The sequence below is a fragment of the Chiloscyllium plagiosum genome, unplaced genomic scaffold (assembly GCF_037043375.1).
Source record: "Chiloscyllium plagiosum isolate Xiang-an unplaced genomic scaffold, Cpla_swu_hap1 HiC_scaffold_24, whole genome shotgun sequence".
Taxonomy (NCBI): Eukaryota; Metazoa; Chordata; class Chondrichthyes; order Orectolobiformes; family Hemiscylliidae; genus Chiloscyllium; species Chiloscyllium plagiosum.
In genome coordinates, this window is record NW_028270162.1 from 4,960,124 (window position 1) to 4,978,948 (window position 18,825).

An 18,825-nucleotide genomic window follows, 5' to 3' on the forward strand; every position below is an offset into this window, starting at 1 on the left:
TGCCTTATCTTTTGCACTGATGAGCTGGGTTCTTCCATCATTGAGGAATAGCCTCCTCAAGATAGAAATTTTTAAGGGGAAGTTGGATAAAGACATGAACCACAGAAAAACAGAAGGAGAGGTGAGAGGGCAAGTGAAGGATGCTGATTTGTGATGTAAAATCTCTGGTGTGGACTGAATGGCTTGCTTGGATGTAATTCTATATAAACACATGTTGTTTATGTTAAATCCATTGTATTTGAGATCTGACAGCATTTTCTTATTCACTCCTGGGACCTGGGCATCGCTGGCTGGGCCAGCATTTATTGCCCGTCCCTAGTTGCCCCTTGAGAAGGTGGGGGTGAGCTGCCTTCTTGAACTATTGCAGTCCATGTGCTGTCGGTAGACTCACAATGTCCTTAGGGACGGAATTCCAGGATTCTGACCCAGTGACAGTGAAGGAACAACATTATATTTCCATTATGAGCATCACGTTAAGGAGTGGGAGTCAGGAGGGGAGAAGTGGGGGAATGTCAGACTTTGAGCTTCAGCAATATCTTTTTGACTCGACACTGATCAGGGATTTCCTCTGAACAAAGTTGACTCTAGACCTTGAAGAAACCTGGGTCGTGTTGGGAAAAGCTGCAAGCAAATTCATGGTGATACCTTTAATATGAGATAAAAACAGAAAACAACCTGCCAGATTGTGCAGTTTCTGTGTTGCTGTCTCTACCTTTGTAGCAGCATTTACTTTGGCAGTCTAGTGTCTAATTCCTTCCAGCAATCTTTGTGTTTGGTTCAGATTCCCAGCTTCTGCAGTGTTTAGTTTTTATCTGAGGTTGTGCTGGGACTGTATAAAATACTGGTTAAACCATAGCTGGAGTACTGTGTGCAGTTCTGGTCACTACATTCTAGGAGGATGTGATTTCACTGGAGAGGGGGCAGAGGAGATTTACCAGGATGCTGCCTGGGCTAGAGGGAGGGTCTGAGCTCTGAGGAGAGATTGGAGAAACTGGGCTTGTTTTCTTCAGAACAGTGAACACAACCCTTCTGAGGAAGGGAGACTTTGACCCGAAACATTAACTCTGGTTTCTCTCCACAGACCTGCTGAGCTTTTCCAGCAATTTCTATTTTTGTTTCTGACTTACAGAATCCACAGTTCTTTCGGTTTTTATATGTAAATAACTAACTCCAGTCCCCAGTTTAACACATGTGCCAGTGGCTGATGTATTCAGATAAACGCCGGGCTTGGCAAATGGATATTCTTGTTTCCTGAGGTGTCACTCTTAAGACAAGATGCTCCACTTGGTAAAAAATGAATGTGTAGACTGGGAGAACCATTTCACTTCTCTGCTGTTCATGGTTTGTGGCTGGTTCTGACAGATTGATGAATTGAAGGTGTTGAATGGATTTGTTTATCATAACTTTAAAGATAATGGGTCTCCAGATCATAAAACTGTATTCAATTGTTACCTTCCACAGGAATGGTTGACTAAGTTTGGCTACCTGGCTCCACTGGGTCCTGCTACTGATCAACGTCAAACCCAAGAAGCATTAACTAAGGCCATTAAAGCCATGCAGAGGTTTGGAGGCCTGGAAATTAATGGACTATTAGGTACGTGCTGTTATTTCTGAAGCCAAGTTAGCATTTCAAATAAGCTTTTGTAACGTATATTTCAGTTTGTAATTTTGATTCAGTCCCAATAGCTGCACAAAGAGCTCTGCTTCTCTTCCTTTACTCATTCCTGGGACACAGGTATTGCTGGAAAGGCAGTGATTTGTCACTCATCATCATTTCCCCTTGAACTGAGTGGCTGGCTAGGCCATTCCAGAGGGGAGTTAAAGAGTCAATCACGTTGCTGCGGGTCTGGAGTGACATGTAGGCCAGACTGTTAAGGATAGCAGATTCCATTCCCTAAAGCTCAACCAGATGAGTTTTTACAGCAGTTGATATATAGGTGGTTGCCACCAAAGGAAGTTTTATTTCCAGATATTTTTTATTGATGAATACAAATTTCATAATCTTCCACAGAACCATTAGTCTGGGCTTCTGGATTACTACTTTACAGCAAGTAAATTATTTCCTAACTCCCCACAGCCCATCCAGCATCTACACGGCACAAGTCAGGAGGGTGATGGAATACTACCCACTTGCCTGGGTGGGTGCAGCTCCAACAACACTCAGGAAGCTCAATACCATCCAGAACACAGCAGACCACTTGGTTGGCATAACATCCACTTATTCCACCTCTGACACTCAGTAGCAGAAGTGCGTAGCATCTACAAGATGCACTGCAGAAATTCACCTGATGAAGGAATAGCAGTCCAAACGCTAGTGATTTCAAATACACCTGGTGTCATGTGACTTCTGACGCTGTCCACCCCAGGTGATCACTGGCACCTCCACATCATAGAAGAACAAGGGCAGTAGATATTTGGGAACACCATCCCCTGCAAGTTCCCCTCCAAGCCACTCATTATCCTGAAATATATCGTCATTCCTTCACTGTCACTGGGTCAAAATCCTGGAAATCCCTCCCAAAGGGCATTGTGAGTCTACCCACAGCACATGGACTGCAGCGGTTTAAAAAGGCAGCTCGCCCCCACCTTCTCAAGGGGTAACTAGGGATGATAATAAATGCTGGGCCCAGCCAGTGACACCCACGTTTGATGAGTGAATAAAAAATAAACAAACACATAACTAAACAAGCAGACAAATAAATAGCATCCTGCCATCTGCCCATAGCTATATTGAAGTTAACATTGTACTGATACCAATACAGGTAAATGTATTCAGCACCAGGGACAGTTACTGAACAAACAACTGCCACTATTCAGTCACAAAGAAGGTAAAACACTCACAACAATCAGAAAGTTAAAAATCAAAAATACCCTGGTTATCGTCCAACAAGTTTATTTGGAAGCACATCCACAGCCACCTGGTGAAGGAGCAGCTCTCCAAAAGCTCGTGCCTCGAAATCAGCCTGTTGGACTATAACCTGGTGCTGTGTGATTTTTTAACTTTGTCCACCCCAGTCCAACACCAGCACCTCCAAATCATGACACCAACCAGAAACCTCACCTCCTTTACCCTCCAGCTTAGCAACAAATGCAGAAATACCCAGGCAACTCTGTAGAATATCTTTCATAGATATTTGTGTTTGCTGCTTGTGAAACTTTCTCTCAGTTTGAGGGCCATAACTATTTCAGAAAGATGTTGATACAAGCCATAAACTAGAGCAGTGACTGCTTTGTAAAAAATAGTGGAAATGTTCCTGTACAGAGGATCTTGAGGCTGAAGAATCATTTTATTTCCTGGCTGTATGACTGGGCCAACATGAAGGATTGTCTGAGAGAGGCGAATAGAGAACTAAGGGTTAACAATATATGGGAATGGATGGCTAGACTTTGCTAAGCCACATTTGGAGTGCTGGAAAAGATGGAAATAGATTTACGAGGATGATACCAGAACTGTGACTGATTAATAGGTTGGTTCTCTTTCCTATTAAAGAGAGTAGGCTCAAGGGTAACCAAATGGAGTTTGTTAAAATTGTGCAAAGTTTTGATTGAATGGATACAGAAGAGTGTCTCCAGTTGTGGGAAGGAGCAAGTCTAGAGGCCACTGATATGAGGCAGTGACTCGAAAGTCCAATTGGGAATTCAGGTGGGAATGTACTCTCACTATCACTCACTGAATTGTGTGGGTTGTTTTAAGGAAGGCTTGGTAACTACATTAGAGAGAATAGGATAGATACGCCAATGGCTGAGATGTGTGTTTTATTATGTCACCTAGTTAGCTCTGGGGTCAGTTAGCTCAGTTGGTTGGATGGCTGGTCTTTGCTGCAGAGTGACACCAATGGCGTGGGTTCCATTCCCATACTGGCTAAGGTGACCATGAAGGACTCTCCCTCCCACCTTAACTGAGGTGGGATCACCCTCTGATTAAAACACCACCAGTTGTCTATCTGTCTCATAAAAGAGCAGCCCAAGGACTATGGCAGTGTGAGTCCTTCAGGTTTAGGTATTGACTTAGACCAGGAACCTGCTCATTGTCACACTGTACATGACACTGATAGAACCGAGTAACATGCTCTGAGCTGGACAGAATACAACTTCTTAAAGCATTAAACAAGACTACAAAGGTCACAGTCCCATCAGTGCCTACCTAATGACCTTCACCCACACATTCATCCGAGCAGGCGAGAGAGGAGCTCTGACACTCAGCCTGTTTCTGTATTGTCATAAAGTACAGAAAAGGCTCTTCAGCCCATCAAATAAATCTATGCCAACAAAACAAAATCCATCACCTTAGTTCTGTGGAAGGGTCATTGGACCTGAAAAGTTAACTCTGATTTCTCTCCACAGATGCTGCCAGACCTGCTAAGCTTTTCCAGCCATTTCTGTTTTTGTTCCCATCATTTATCTGCACCAATCCTGTTTTCCAGCATTAGGTCCATAGCCTTGAGGTTTATGACGTTTGAGGTGTTCATCCACTTAGCCTTTTAAAGGTTTCAATATCTCCCATCCCAATTACCCTCCCAGGCAGTGCATTTTTCCTGAAATCCCCTCTGAACCTCCTGCCTTTCACCTTAAAATGATGCCCCCGTCTTATTGACCCTTCAAGCCGAGGGAACAGCTGCTTCCTAACCACTGACTCCATGCCCCTCCTAACCATGATGTTGTATGTTCTATATAATTGAGTCAGAAGTCATACAACACTAGGTTATAGCCTATCAGGTTAGTTTGAAATCACAAGGTTTTAGAGCACTGTCCTTTGTCAGGTGAAGTGGAGGGAAGTGCACAGGCACAGAATAAATAGGCAGAGAGATAATAGCAAGATAATTCCAGGTAATTAAGAGTGTCAACAGGTAGGTACAAATGGTGTGAGTGGAGTGTTGACTGGCTGAATAATAGGTCTCTGCAGGTGGTCAAAATTGCCAAATTGTAAGAGTAAAGTGTCAACAGCTGAATAACAAGCGAAGGGGTGACCTATAATCTGACTAAATGAGGCAGAGAGATCATTACAAATAATCATAAATAAGATGGTGCTGGAGACAAACCAAATGACTGAAATAACATGATAAGTAGAAGAGTCACATGCTGAGGGTCTAACCAAAGTGATAATTAATCCAAAACCGTATAAACTAATTCAGGCTGAGAGATCATAACAATTTATGAAGGCGATGGTGTCAAAACAGGACAGTAAGGAAGATCTTACAGGTACAGAACAGTCTGGTGGGTCACATGTAGCATGATAGGAACCCAAGATCACGATTGAGGCTGTCTTCATGGCTACGGAACGTGGCTATCAGTTTCTGCTCGGCGATTCTGCATTGTTGTTTATCTTGAAGGCACCCTTGGAGGACGTTTACCTGAAGATCAGAGGCTGAATATCCCGGACAGCTAAAGTGTTCCCCAACTGGGAGGGAACACCCCTGCCTGATGATTGTTGTGCAGTGTCCATTCATCCGTTATCGTAGTGTCTGCTTGTCCTCGCCAATGTACCTTGCCTCAGGGCATCCTTGCCTGCAGTGTCTGAGGTAGATAACGTTGGCCCAAGTACTCAATACCAACAATTGCCAATCTCCAGGCACCATCCTACAGCTCATCTGCTTCATCCTTGACCACAACGACTTCATCTTTGACAACCAGCTCTTCATCAAGACACACGGAACAGCCATGGGAACCAAATTTGCATCCCAATATGCCAACGTTTTCATGCACAAGTTTGAGCAAGACTTCTTCACTAAGACTCCAACCAACGTTATATTGACGACATTTTCTTCCTCTGGACTCACGGCAAAGTATCACTGAAACAACTATGTTGTGATATCAGCAAGTCTCATCCTACCATCAGATTTACCATGGACTACTCTTCAGAATCAGAGTCGAGAGTGTGTTGCTGGAAAAGCACAGCAGGTCAGGCAGAATCCAAGGAGCAGACGAATTGACATTTCAGGCCAGAGCCCTTCATCATGAATGAGACTGGGAGTTTCAGGGTGAGAGATAAATGGGTGGAAAGATAAACCTATTGCACTCTTATCCCCAGCCCCACCCTCCCTCCTATTTATCTCTCCATCCCCAAGGCTCCTAGCCTCATTCCTGATGAAGGACTCTGGCCCAAAACGTCGACTCTCCTGCTCCTCGGATGCTGCCTGACCTGCTGTGCTTTTCCAGCAACTCATTCTCGACTCTGATCTCCAGCATCTGCAGACCTCACTTTCTCCTACTCTTCAGAATCAGTCTCAATCTTAGACATATACATCTCCGTCAAGAACAGGCACCTCAGTACCTCACTCTATTGCAAGCCCACAGATAACTTCACAATGCTGCACTTCTCTAGTTTCCATCCTAAACATGTTACAGAAGCCATTCCCTATGGGTAAGCTCAGACAAGGAGGAACATGATGGACACCTAAAGATGCTAGTAGATGTCCTTATAAGAACAGGATATGATGCTCATCTCATCGATCACCAGTTCCAACTTGCCACAGTGAAAAACTGTAATGGGATGGAAGGGATGAGTGGGAGCAGTTGTTGAATGGGAGAGTAGAGGCTGTGGTGATGCGGAGGCAAGGAATTAATGAGCAGTGTTTAATATTTTTGTCCTGAGCCATCTGAAGTCTCAGGGCCAATCCTGGGACTGTGTAGAACGTCTTCACCCAGAGGGATGGAATTCCCTGCCCAGTGAAGTAGTTGAGGCTTCCTCATTGAATGTTTTTAAAGCTAAGATAGATAATGTTTTGAACAGTAGAGTAATTAAGGGTTAGGTTTAGAGGGTGGGTAAGTGGACCTGAGGTCACGAAGATCAGCCATGATCTTATTGAATGGGGGAGCAGGCACGAAGGGCCAGATGGCCTTCTCCTGCTCCTAGCTGTTATGTTCTTATGTCAATCTCCAGTCAACAGTGATTATTACTGCCTCAGGGCTGAGCATCCCAAATGATTGCTCCCCCAGCCACTTTGGGATCCACTCATCTGGATTGTTACACTCATGACCACAGGGGAATTTAAGCAAATTGTTTTTGATGCTTTGAAAGGGTGAATGTGAGAGAATAAGAGATAGAACCACATGCTGAGAGTCTGAGATGAGGCAAATTGTACAGGAGGAATTGTGTGGATTCTCAACATCAGCACAGGTGCTTTAGGACAAACCACTATATTCTGCATGCACCTATCTTTTTGAAGTTGGGAATCATTTCTTTATTGTTGCCTAATATTAGATGCAGTAACGTTATGCAAAACAGATCCCATTACCTGCTTGTACTCACAATATTTGAAATTATTCCTTCAGTCCCTTTACTAGGATGATTCTTAATGTGTGCCTCATTAACAATTCTCTATCATAACGTTTCCTACCGCCTTTATATCGGAGGGATGTTTTCCATTACTGCTTTTGATGTCCATGTTTAATTATTGTACCCTTGAGCTAATAGAATTACAATTCTAGAATTCCTACAGTGAAAAAAGAGGACATTGAGCCCATTGTGTCTACACCAACCTTTGAAACAACATCCCACCCACACCCTATAACTTTGCATTTTCCAAGGCCAATCCACCTAACCTACACATCTTTGAACTTTTGATGAATGAAGAAGCATTTTGTTAGAGTTTGTCTTGCACTCATCATGACAATTGCAAGAATACCAATTCAAGTGGAGTAGAAACTAACATTTATATTGCAAAAGAGGAGAGCACTGATTGGTTGGCAATTGAGCTATGATTGATTGAGATGTAGAATGCTGCAATAATGTTGATTGACAGTTAACTGCCAGCTTTGTTTAATTTTTAAACCAGACGGTTTGACACTGACTGATCTAGGGATTGCTCTGAGAAATGAACCAGAGATTGGCTGCCACCTATTTTAATGTTTTGAAACAGACACAGTTCTATAAATATGCAGAGAACAGACCCCTGTGCATTAACATATGGAGCTTCCACTACACACAACTACACCACACTGTGAACCTGAAGGATGATCCTAAACTAGTTGTCAGTACAATTCTTCACATACTCTCCAGTCATGCAGTATTGATGTTATTTTTCCCTTTGGTATTCTTATGAATTGTCCTGGTGAGTGCAAAACAAACACTTCGACAAAGTGTGTCATGTTTCAGAAGCCAGAATGTCTGGCTTTAATTTTGGTGCCTATACTTCCTATTCCTTTCTCAAACTCCGGCTGCCCATTTCCCTCTTCATCATCCCCAGCTCCTTTTCTCAACCGTTTCCACATGCAATTGCACAGTGCAGAGTGAGGCCTTCAGACCCATTGTGCTTGTGTCTGTGTTCTTCTTCCTAACTCTAATCTTAATCCTATTCCTAGCCTTAACCTTAAGTTGAAACCAAACCCTGAATCTAACCATAATCGTAATCCTAACCCCAACCCTAACCTTAACCCAAACCCTAATTCTGAGCCCAACTGTAATCCTAACCCTGATCCTAACTTAAGACTAACTCTAACCTCAACCAGAAACCTAGCTTTAACCCTCGCCCTAACCCTAATCTTAACCCTAGTCCTAATTTTAACATTAACCCTAAGCTTAACTTCAACCTTAACTTTAACCTTAACCCTGACCCTGACTCTAATCCATATCCTAACCCATATTTCTGTTAGTAGAAACATTATGGAAGTAACTGAGATTGAATGCCTGAGTGAAGGACCTTGGTGCATGGAGGTTCCCACATCCATCCAGTTCATTTATTGCGCTCCTATGTGAAAAACAATTAACTTGTTTGAATTTTAGATCAAGCCACTGTGACACTAATGAAGACACCTCGTTGCTCACTGCCTGATATTGTGGAACCAGAAAGTATCAGGAGGAAAAGATCTCTTCAACTCGGGACTAAATGGAATAAAAGAAATATATCCTGGAGGTAAATGTCAATCTTGTAATTGCATCCTCACATTTAATGTTATTAATGGAAAGTTGTGAGCAGATGAAAGCTACTTCAGTTAATCAGATGTAAAATTTATTGGCAATAGCACTTTAGGACCAAAGTCACTTGCTTGCAGAAATGTAATAGTTTTAAGTGCTATAAATAATTTCACTTCTTATTACAAACGACACTTGGCCAGTAACTTGCTCCATTTTCCTTCCACTATTTGTTATCAGATCTCTTTCTCCCCCCCTAAGTCATTTGGAGGTCTCACAGCACAGTGGGTAGTGTCCCTGCCTCTGAGCCAGAGCTCCAGGTTCACATTTGCAGTTTGGGACTGGATGGCCAAGCTGACTGTTTATCACAGATCAGCAAACTGTAACAGTAGAGTTAAAAATCACACAACACCAGGTTATAGTCCAACAGGTTTAATTGGAAGCACACTAGCTTTCGGAGCGATGCTTCAAAAGCTAGTGTGCTTCCAATTAAACCTATTGGACTATAACCTGGTGTTGTGTGATTTTTAACTTTGTACACCCCAGTCCAACACCGGCATCTCCAAATCATAACGGTACAGAGTGACCTCATTCAGTCCATCCAGCTTACACTGGCTCTGTCCTCTTGTGCTAAACTCCTCCCATCTCTATGCAAACCATTTCCACTCAAATAACCATCCAGTGCTCCTCTTGAATGCTTCAATGGAATCTGTATCCCTCACATTTCCAGGCAGAGGATTCCACAGTCTTGCTGTCAACTACTCAGCTACTCACTGTAGAAAGAGATTTTCTCTCATGTAGTGCTTACTTCATTTGCACTTTGTTTTAAACCTTGCACTTTGTTTTAAATCTGCACCTCATCATTTTTGATCGTTTTATGAGCGGGGGGTTTCTCTCTGTCTGTTGTGTCCTGTCCACTTACTCTGCTGAAGACTTTGTCAGATCAACTTGCAAGGGTGTGGGACAGGGTGCTGCTCAGATGTGTGAGGAGAGAGAAGAGGAATTTCTACCATCACTATCCATAGCCCCACGCTGGTAAAGGTGCAGCCATCACAGCTTATAACCATGGAGGTGGTGGAGGGAGCCAGTCGGTAGGGGTGGGTCACACCTTTTCAGGCCTGTTTGCTCTCTCCATGGTAGAGGTAGTGTGGCTGTGGGTCAGACCTGCCTTCAGACAGAGAACTGAATACAGAGTCACTTGGAATCAACAACTTAAGGTGTTCTCTGCAGAAACATTCCACTGGCCAGATTTTGATGTACCCACTGGCAAATGGTTCTTCTTTTGCCCGGTGTGATTTGGGGATTTGCTAAAGTGTGGCTCACTCCCTACTAACAGCAAAAACATTCCTTACCACTGCCGGATCACAGGATGTCGAAGCACCAAACTAAAGAAGTGAGAGTGTGTGTGTTTGTGTGTCTGTGAGAGTGTGGGGTTGTGTGTGAGTGTGTGTGTGCATGTGTATGTGTGTGAGTGTTAGGTTGTGTATGAGTGTGCGTGTGTGTGTGTATGTGTGCGTGCGTGAATGTGCGTGTGTAAGTTGAATATAATGTGCCTGAAACAGTTTACAATGTTTAATGTCAGCCAAGACGTGGTGTAAAATATTCTGATGTTGTGAGTTTGAGTCCCACTGTAGAGACTTTGGTACATAATCCAGATTGCCCTTCCCAGTGCGGTGCTGAAGGAGTGTTGCACTGTCAGGCAGCGCCATCCTCCAGATAGGATATTATACCAGGGCCATGTCTATCCTGACTGATATAAACGTTCCTAATTGAAGCTGTGCTGCTGAGTTCGCTCTGGTGTCTTGTCAATTTTTAATCTTTAATTCAGCCCCATTCAAGCTGATTATCCAATAACTGTTGCAATGCAGTTTCTGGGAGTTTGCAACATGGCGATTGACTGCTGTGTTTTCTTTATGACAATAGAATTAATAATTGAAAGGTATTTGAGTTCTAAAGTGTTTACAGATGCCCTGAGATTGTGAACCGTAACAACTTGCATTTATATAGCATCTTTAAAATAGTCATCAAACAAATCTTGACATTGAGCCATGTGAATGGGAGTTATTAGGAGAGGTGAGAGCAAGAATTTAAGGATGGCTGAAAAGAGGGAGAAATCGAGGACTTAGGGTTACATTGAAAACAGGAGCAGGAGGAGGCCATTCAGCCCTTTGAGCCTGCTCCTCTATTGAATGGGATCATGGCTGATCATTCGCCTCAGTCCCCTATTCCCACATCTTCACCATACCCTTTCATCCCTTTAGCCCTAAGAACTATATATAAAACTCCTTCTTGAAAACATTCAATGTCTGGGCCTCAATCACTTTCTGCTCATGACAGCAGAGAATCCCACTGGTTCCCCACTCTCTGGGTGAATACATTTCTCCCCATCTCAGTCCGAAATGGCCTATCATGTATCCTTAGATTGTGACCTCCTGGTTCTGGGCTCCCTGGTCATAGAGAACATCCCTTTTGTGTTTACCCTTGCCTTAGCATGTTAGAATTTTACACGTTTCTGAGATCACCCCTAAACCTTATAAACTCCTGGCCAATCCAGTCCCTCTTCATCATCACACCTGCCGTCCCAGGAATCAGTCAGGGAAACCTTTGCTGCCCTCCCTCCATCACCAGAACATCCTTCCTCAGATAAGGAGACTCCAAACTGCACACAGTACTCCAGGAGTGGTCTCAGCAAGGTCTCTATACAATTACAGCAAATCAACCCTGCTCCTATACGTGAATCCATGGCTGATGAAGACTAACATAACATTTATCTTCTTCATCATGTGCTGCCCTTGCAATGCTTACCTTTAGTGACTGATGTACAAGGATATTCAGGTCTTGTTGCACTCCCCACTTTCCCAATCTATTGCTGTTCAGGTAATCCTCTGCCTTCCCGTTTTTGCTAGCAAAGTGGAGAAGCAGCTGAAGACAGAGCAGGAGAAAGTGAGCACTGCAGATGCTGGAGATCAGAGTTGAGAGTGTGTTGCTGGAAAAGCACAGCAGGTCAGGCAGCATCTGAGGAGCAGGGGAATCCAGGAATTCCTGATGAAGGGTTCTTGCCCGAAACGTCGATGCGCCTGCTGCTTGGATTCTGCCTGATCTGAAGACACAGCAGCCAATAGTGGAGCAATATAACTTGAGGATACACAAGAATCACACAGTGTTATGGCACAGAGAGAGGCAATTCAGCCCATTCTGTCCATACTTGCCATCCAATGAGTGTCAAGATTTAGTGCCATTTTCCTACCCTTTCCCTATACCTTCGCACATTGTTTATGAAATTAACTGTCCCATGCCCTCTTGAATGCTTCAGGTGAATGTGTGTCATTTCAGGCAGATCGGAACCTTGCTGTTTGAAACTTTTATTTCTCACATCACATTTGCAATATTTGAAAATCACTTTAAGTCTGTGTCCTTTCATTCTTGAAAGTGACACACTTTCCTCATTCCTGAAGAAGGGCTTATGCCCGAAACGTCGATTCTCCTGTTCCTTGGATGCTGCCTGACCTGCTGCGCTTTTCCAGCAACACATCTCCAGTATCCGCAGTCCTCACTTTCTCCAGGAATAGAACCCCCCTACCTAATCCCTCCAAATCTCTCATGATTTTGAGAACTTATATTAAATGTCGTTCTAGTCTGCTACTCTGCAAGGAAATCAGTCACGCTCTCCCCTCATAACTGAAGATTCTTATCCCTGAAACTATTCGTGAAAATCACTTCTGCACTTTCTGCAATGCTCCCCATAATATGGCACCCAGAACTATACACAATACTCCAGCTGCAGTCTCATAAGCATCTTACAAAAGTTTGGTATCACCTCCCTGCTCTTGTATTGTATGTCTATATTAATAAAGCCAAGAGCACTATATGCTTTATTCACTGCTTGGAAGGTTTGAGCGATAGGGAGAGGCTATATAGACTAGGGCTGTTTTCCTGGAGCATTGAACGCTGAGCCTTATAGAGGTTTATAAAACATGATGGGCATGGATAGGATAAATAGACAAAGTCTTTTCCCATGGGTTGGGGAGTCCAGAACTAGATGGCATAGGCTTAGGGTGAGAGGGGAAAGATATAAAAGAGACATAACGGGCAACCTTTTCACGCAGAGGGTGGTACGTTTATGGAATGAGCTGCCAGAGGAAGTGGTGGAGGCTGGTACAATTGCAACGTTTAAGAGGCATTTGGATGGGTATATGAATAGGAAGGGTTTGGAGGGATATGGACCAGGTGTTGGCAAATGGGACTAGATTAAGTTAGGATATCTGGTCAGTATGGATGTGTTTCTGTGCTGTACATCGCTATGACTCTTCACCTGACCTGCCACCTTCAATGATCTATGAGCATAAAGATCAGGTCCCTCTAGCACCCTTTTGAGTATTGTACACTGAAATTGGCCAAACCTGAATCAAACCCTAACTCTATCGCACAGGGAGTTGCTGAAGTTATAAGTTTAAGAAACTACTCCAGCAGTCAAACCTACTCAGCCATTCAGTCCATTGCGTCTACTCTGACCCTCTGAAGAACATCCCACCCACACCCACCCAATCCATGTCACCCTGAATTTTCCATGACTCATCCAACTAGCCTGCACATCCCTGGACTGGGAGGAAACCAGAGCACCCAGAGAAAGCCCAGACATACAGTCACCCATGGCTGGAATTGAACTTGAGTCCCTGGTGCTGTGAGGCAGCAGTACTAACCACTGAGCCACAATGACACCCTTCAGTTTTCTTCATGTCTTGGTATCATGTGGGACACAGTCAATATTCATATTCCCCCAAAAGCAAACAGATATTGCTGGGATATACTGCTTGAGATCAGGATGCTGGTGTTTATCAGGCCTTTTATGCTTCTTCAATATTCAGGTGCATCAATCTTCATTACATCAAATATGGATCAATGATTGCTTTATAACAAACAAGGAATTCTCCTTGAGTCAACTGCAGTTTATTACTCATTAAACCCTAAGCAATAACATCACAGGATACTGATTGCCTTTAATGAATGTCAAGACATTAGAGTTAGCTAAAGGCTGAATCTTCTTTCTCAGGGATGAGAAAAAGATACAATCCAATTTTCTCTCCCGCCTGGATTGTGAATCAAATTTAGCTCTAGAGAAAGATGAGAAGACAGTTCAGTCCCTTTACCATTCCGTTGGAACATGCCTGAGCTCTAAGTCCCATCCCTTCACCTGTAATTTATATACCGTGATGTCCAAAACTAATAATGATCAATTCCAGACACAACTGCCCAAAAACATCAACAGTATGTTTGGGGAGAGGGTCTTAAATTTCCATGACGCTTTGTCTAAAGGGGTATTCAGCCCTGAACAGCCCAAATTTAAGACCGTGCCCCCTTGAACTGGATCCCCTCTGCCCAAGGAATTAGTTCTCTACATGGGACTGGTTTAATTTGGTGCAGACTAGATAGATTGAAAGGTCTGTTTCCACACTGTGTGACTCTATCTACCCAACTGGAACATCCTCCACTATTTTACACAGTGAAAGCACTCACTTTGTGGAAATATGAAGAAAAGTGATTTTAAGTCTGCCTCTTTGGCCCTGATACACAACGCCTGATTAGATCTGGAGGAGAAAGTGAGGTCTGCAGATGCTGGAGATCAGAGCTGAAAATGTGTTGGTGGAAAAGCGCAGCAGGTCAGGCAGCATCCAGGGAACAGGAGAATCGACGTTTCGGGCATAAGCCCTTCTTCAGGAATGAGGAAAGTTTGTCCAGCAGGCTAAGATAAAAGGTAGGGAGGAGGGACTTGGGGGAGGGGCGTCGGAAATGTGATAGGTGGAAAGAGGTCAAGGTGAGGGTGATAGGTCAGACTGGGGTGGGGGCGGAGAGGTCAGGAAGAAGATTGCAGGTTAGGAAGGCGGTGCTGAGTTCGATGGATTTGACTGAGTCAAGGTGGGGGGAGGGGAAATGAGGAAACTGGTGAAATCCGAGTTCATCCCTTGTGGTTGGAGGGTTCCTAGGCGGAAGATGAGGCGCTCTTCCTCCAACCGTCGTGTTGTTGTGATCTGGCGATGGAGGAGTTCAAAGACCTGATCTGGAGCCCTGGGAGCTCCCTGATGCTTTGCCCACTAGACTTTCTGCAGCCATCATAAAATTGGTGTTTGGCAAAATGGTCAAAAGGCAACATGAGGAAATGTTTTTACACTGCACATAGCAAGGATTGGGGTAACATTGCTGGACTGTGTGCTGGATGTCCATTCAATTGTAGAATGGGGTATGTTTCTGAAGGGGAAAATAATTGACAGGACTAGAGGGAAGGAGCAAGAGAGTGGAATTAATTCCTCTTAGGTAGGGCTAGCAAAAACATGATGGGCCACATAGCCTCTGAGCTGTAACTATTCTGTGATTCTAAGCACATGTTTTCAGGCAAAGCTGCTAAAACACAGCACCCCAGCTAAATCCAATCTGTCCTCAGGTGATTCTCAGACATGAACTGTTCTCCTCTAGATGCGATGATCTTTCGATCACAATGTCAAGATGAGTCACAAACGTCCAGACTCTGAATGAGATTATTGAGTAATTCTACACTGGCTACGATACAGCATTTCCCATTCCAACTGGTCCTATTTTCCATAAAGCTATGGTGCAGAATCTTGCAGCATTCCGCACATTGACCCATATCCTTTCAGTGTTATCCTATCAATTCCACTTGCCTGTTCTTTCCTGGTAATCCCACAAAGGCTCAGCTGTTTACTTTGTATAATTTTGAAGATTATTACAGAATGTTCTCCCACTTCCTTTTCATTGTGTGCACCCCAGGTCATAACAACTGACTGTGTTCAAAAACATTCTCCTCAACTCCAACTCCAGCTCTTTGACCAATTATCTTCAATGTCTCTGCTCCAAGAAACATCAAACATAGGAATAGGAGTCAGCCATATAGCCCTTGCTCCCCCATTCAATACGCTGATATCCAACACAGTTCCCACTTTCTCCCCCTTCCCATTGATTCCTTTAGCCTTACGAATTATATCCAACTCCTTCTTGAAAACATTCAGTGTATTGAAATAACTGCACAGAAGCAATATCCCATCACTAGGTCACCATTTATTTACACGTACACAGTACACTGGCAGTGGCCAGCCAGCTTGGAGAGAGTCCCTGAACTGAGGAGGTTCGAAATCCCCTGTTTATACCTGTCAGCCAGGGCTCCCTGACTGGCCCAGGTTAACAACTCCAAACAAGGATCTCACAGTTAATAAGATCAACTTGGTTCCAATCATTACCGGACTCAACCACGTTCTGTGGCTGGGAATTCCCCAGGCTCCCCACTCTCGGGATATTTCCCCATCTCAGTCCTAAATGCCTACCCTGTATCTTTAGACTCTAACCCTCCGGTTCTGATCTCCCTGGTCATCGGGAACATCCTTCTTGTGTTTACTCTGTCTTGTACTGGTAGAAATGTATGGGTTTCTCTGAGGGTTACCCCCACAATTCTTTTAAACTGCAGTGAACATGGCCTGACTCTATCAGCATCCTGATAGCTTCTCCCTGTCTGCCCTTCACACTGTTTTAAACAGGCTGGATTAGATTTCCCCTTCACCATCGTGGTTTGAACGAGAACAGTCCAAGACTCCTGACGTAATCGAAGGCCTTCACCTTAGACAAATATCATCTGTAACCTCTCTCTCTCTCTAACCTCATCCAGAGTTGTACCATTTACAGAGAGGCAACCGGGTATGGGTCATTAAGGAGCTGCCCAATAGCTGCCCCTAATGGCTGGCTTGTTATTTTGTTTACTGGCATTATTTAGGAAGGCATCTGGGAATCGGTAAGGAACCTCCACTTTTCATCAGTGCAAGCCTACAGTCAATTATTGACATTTTAATCTTAATGCAAATGTCAGTTGTGAAAAGCATTATCATTTTTTCACGGAAGCTTAAAAGACTAGAGTATCACATTGTGCTCCCATTAATGTTAACAAGAGATTAATTGCACCTTTGTCGCTCATTAGCAGTAATGAAGTCCGTGCTCACAGCTTTGATTTACCATCTGCAGAGTCCGAACATTTCCAACGGACAGCCGGTTGGGACATGACACCATTCGTGCTCTGATGTATTATGCTCTGAAGGTCTGGAGTGACATTGCACCACTCAATTTCCATGAGGTGGCGGGAGACAACGCAGACATTCTGATCGACTTCACAAAGTCACAACACAATGACCAGTACCCCTTCGATGGACCAGGGGGTGCCGTGGCTCACGCATTCCTCCCCGGTGACGAACCAATTGCAGGAGATGTGCATTTCGATAACGATGAGGCTTGGACCTTCCGGTCGTCAGGTATTGTCATTCGTTGGAGCCACAACCAATGGAAACCTTTTAAAGATGTCAGGCAGTGGCTTCATTGGGGATTGTTTGTGACTTTGAGTCAGGAGGTGCATGGCACTAACTCACCACACCACAGCAGCCCAGCTCATCCTTTCAGGGTCAGCACTGAGGGAGTACCGCACTGTCGGAGGGTCAGCACTGAGGGAGTGCCACACTGTCGGAGGGTCAGCACTGAGGGAGTGCCGCACTGTCGGAGGGTCAGTACTGAGGGAGTGCCACACTGTCGGAGGGTCAGTGCTGAAGGAGTGCTGCACTGTCAGAGGGTCAGTGCTGAAGGAGTGCTGCACTGTCGGAGGGTCAGTACTGAGGGAGTACCGCACTGTTGGAGGGTCAGCACTGAGGGAGTGCCGCACTGTCGGAGGGTCAGTACTGAGGGAGTGCACCACTTTCAGAGGGTCAGCACTGAGGGAGGACCGCACTATCGGAGGGTCAGCACTGAGGGAGTACACCACTGTCAGAGGGTCAGCGCTGAGGGTGGGCCACACTGTCAGAAGGCCAATTCTGAGGGAGTGCCGCACTGTTGGAGGGTCAGTGGTGAGGGAGTACCGCACTATCGGAGGATCAATGCTAGGGGTGTACCGCACTGTCAGAGAGTCAGTGCTGAGTTCCGCACTGTTGGAGGGTCAGTACTGAAGGAGTGCCGCACTGTTGGAGGGTCAGTACTGAGAGAGAGCTGCACTGTCGGAAGGTCAGTACTGAGGGAGTGCAGCACTGTCTGAGTGTCAGTGCTGAGGGAGTGCCGCACTGTCGGAGGGTCAGTGCTGAGGGAGTGCTGCACTGTAGGAGGGTCAGTACTGAGGGAGTGCTGCACTGTCAGAGGTTCAGTGCTGAAGGGGTGCTGCACTGTCGGAGGGTCAGTACTGAGGGAGTGCAGCACTGTCTGAGTGTCAGTGCTGAGGGAGTGCCGTACTGTCAGAGGGTCAGTACTGAAGGAGTGCTGCACTGTCGGAGGGTCAGTACTGAGGGCGTACTGCACTGTCGGAGGGTCAGTGCTGAAGGAGTGCTGCACTGTCAGAGGGTCAGTGCTGAAGGAGTGCCGCACTGTCAGAGGGTCAGTACTGAGGGAGTGCTGCACTGTCGGAGGGTCAGTACTGAGGGCGTACTGCACTGTCGGAGGGTCAGTGCTGAAGGAGTGCTGCAATGTCAGAGGGTCAGCACTGTGCCCCTTCCAGCTGTGGGTTTGAAGAGGAAATTGAATAGAAATCCTCACAGCCCTGACTGTTTTGCTGTTGTAAATAAGTAGAAACTGTTCCAGTGACAGAAATCTCAATGTCTGGAGCACGCAAGTTTTAAGGTCTGGCAGCATCTCTGGAGAGAGAAACAGAGTTAATGATTCAGATCCAGTGACCCTTTATCAGAACCAACTCAGAAGGGTCACTGATCTGGTATCATTAACTCTGTTTCTCTCTCCACAGATACTGCCAGAGTTTCTCCAGCAATGTCTTGGTTTGTTTTGATTCCCAGGGTCTCTGGATTAAAAGCCTAATGATAATTTTGTTTTTTATTTTGCCTATTTTTCTAACCAACCTGTTCAGACATAATATTACACATTGTGGCACATGTGGGATGAACTCAGATCCCTTTGTTCAGGGGTAAGAATTCCACCAGAGGGGCCCTTATCGC

General features: G+C 44.8%; 1 protein-coding gene across 2 annotated transcripts in view; it reads left to right on the forward strand.

The window, feature by feature from the left end:
- Window positions 1–18,825, forward strand: part of mmp17a (matrix metallopeptidase 17a) — a 110,731-nt gene that overhangs the window by 38,484 nt on the left and 53,422 nt on the right. For both annotated transcript variants that reach the window (XM_087999857.1, XM_087999858.1), the window contains exons 2-4: window positions 1,462–1,594; window positions 8,723–8,852; window positions 16,871–17,154. In XM_087999857.1, coding sequence (XP_087855983.1) covers window positions 1,462–1,594; window positions 8,723–8,852; window positions 16,871–17,154 — 547 coding nt within the window. The remainder of the gene's footprint in view (window positions 1–1,461; window positions 1,595–8,722; window positions 8,853–16,870; window positions 17,155–18,825) is intronic.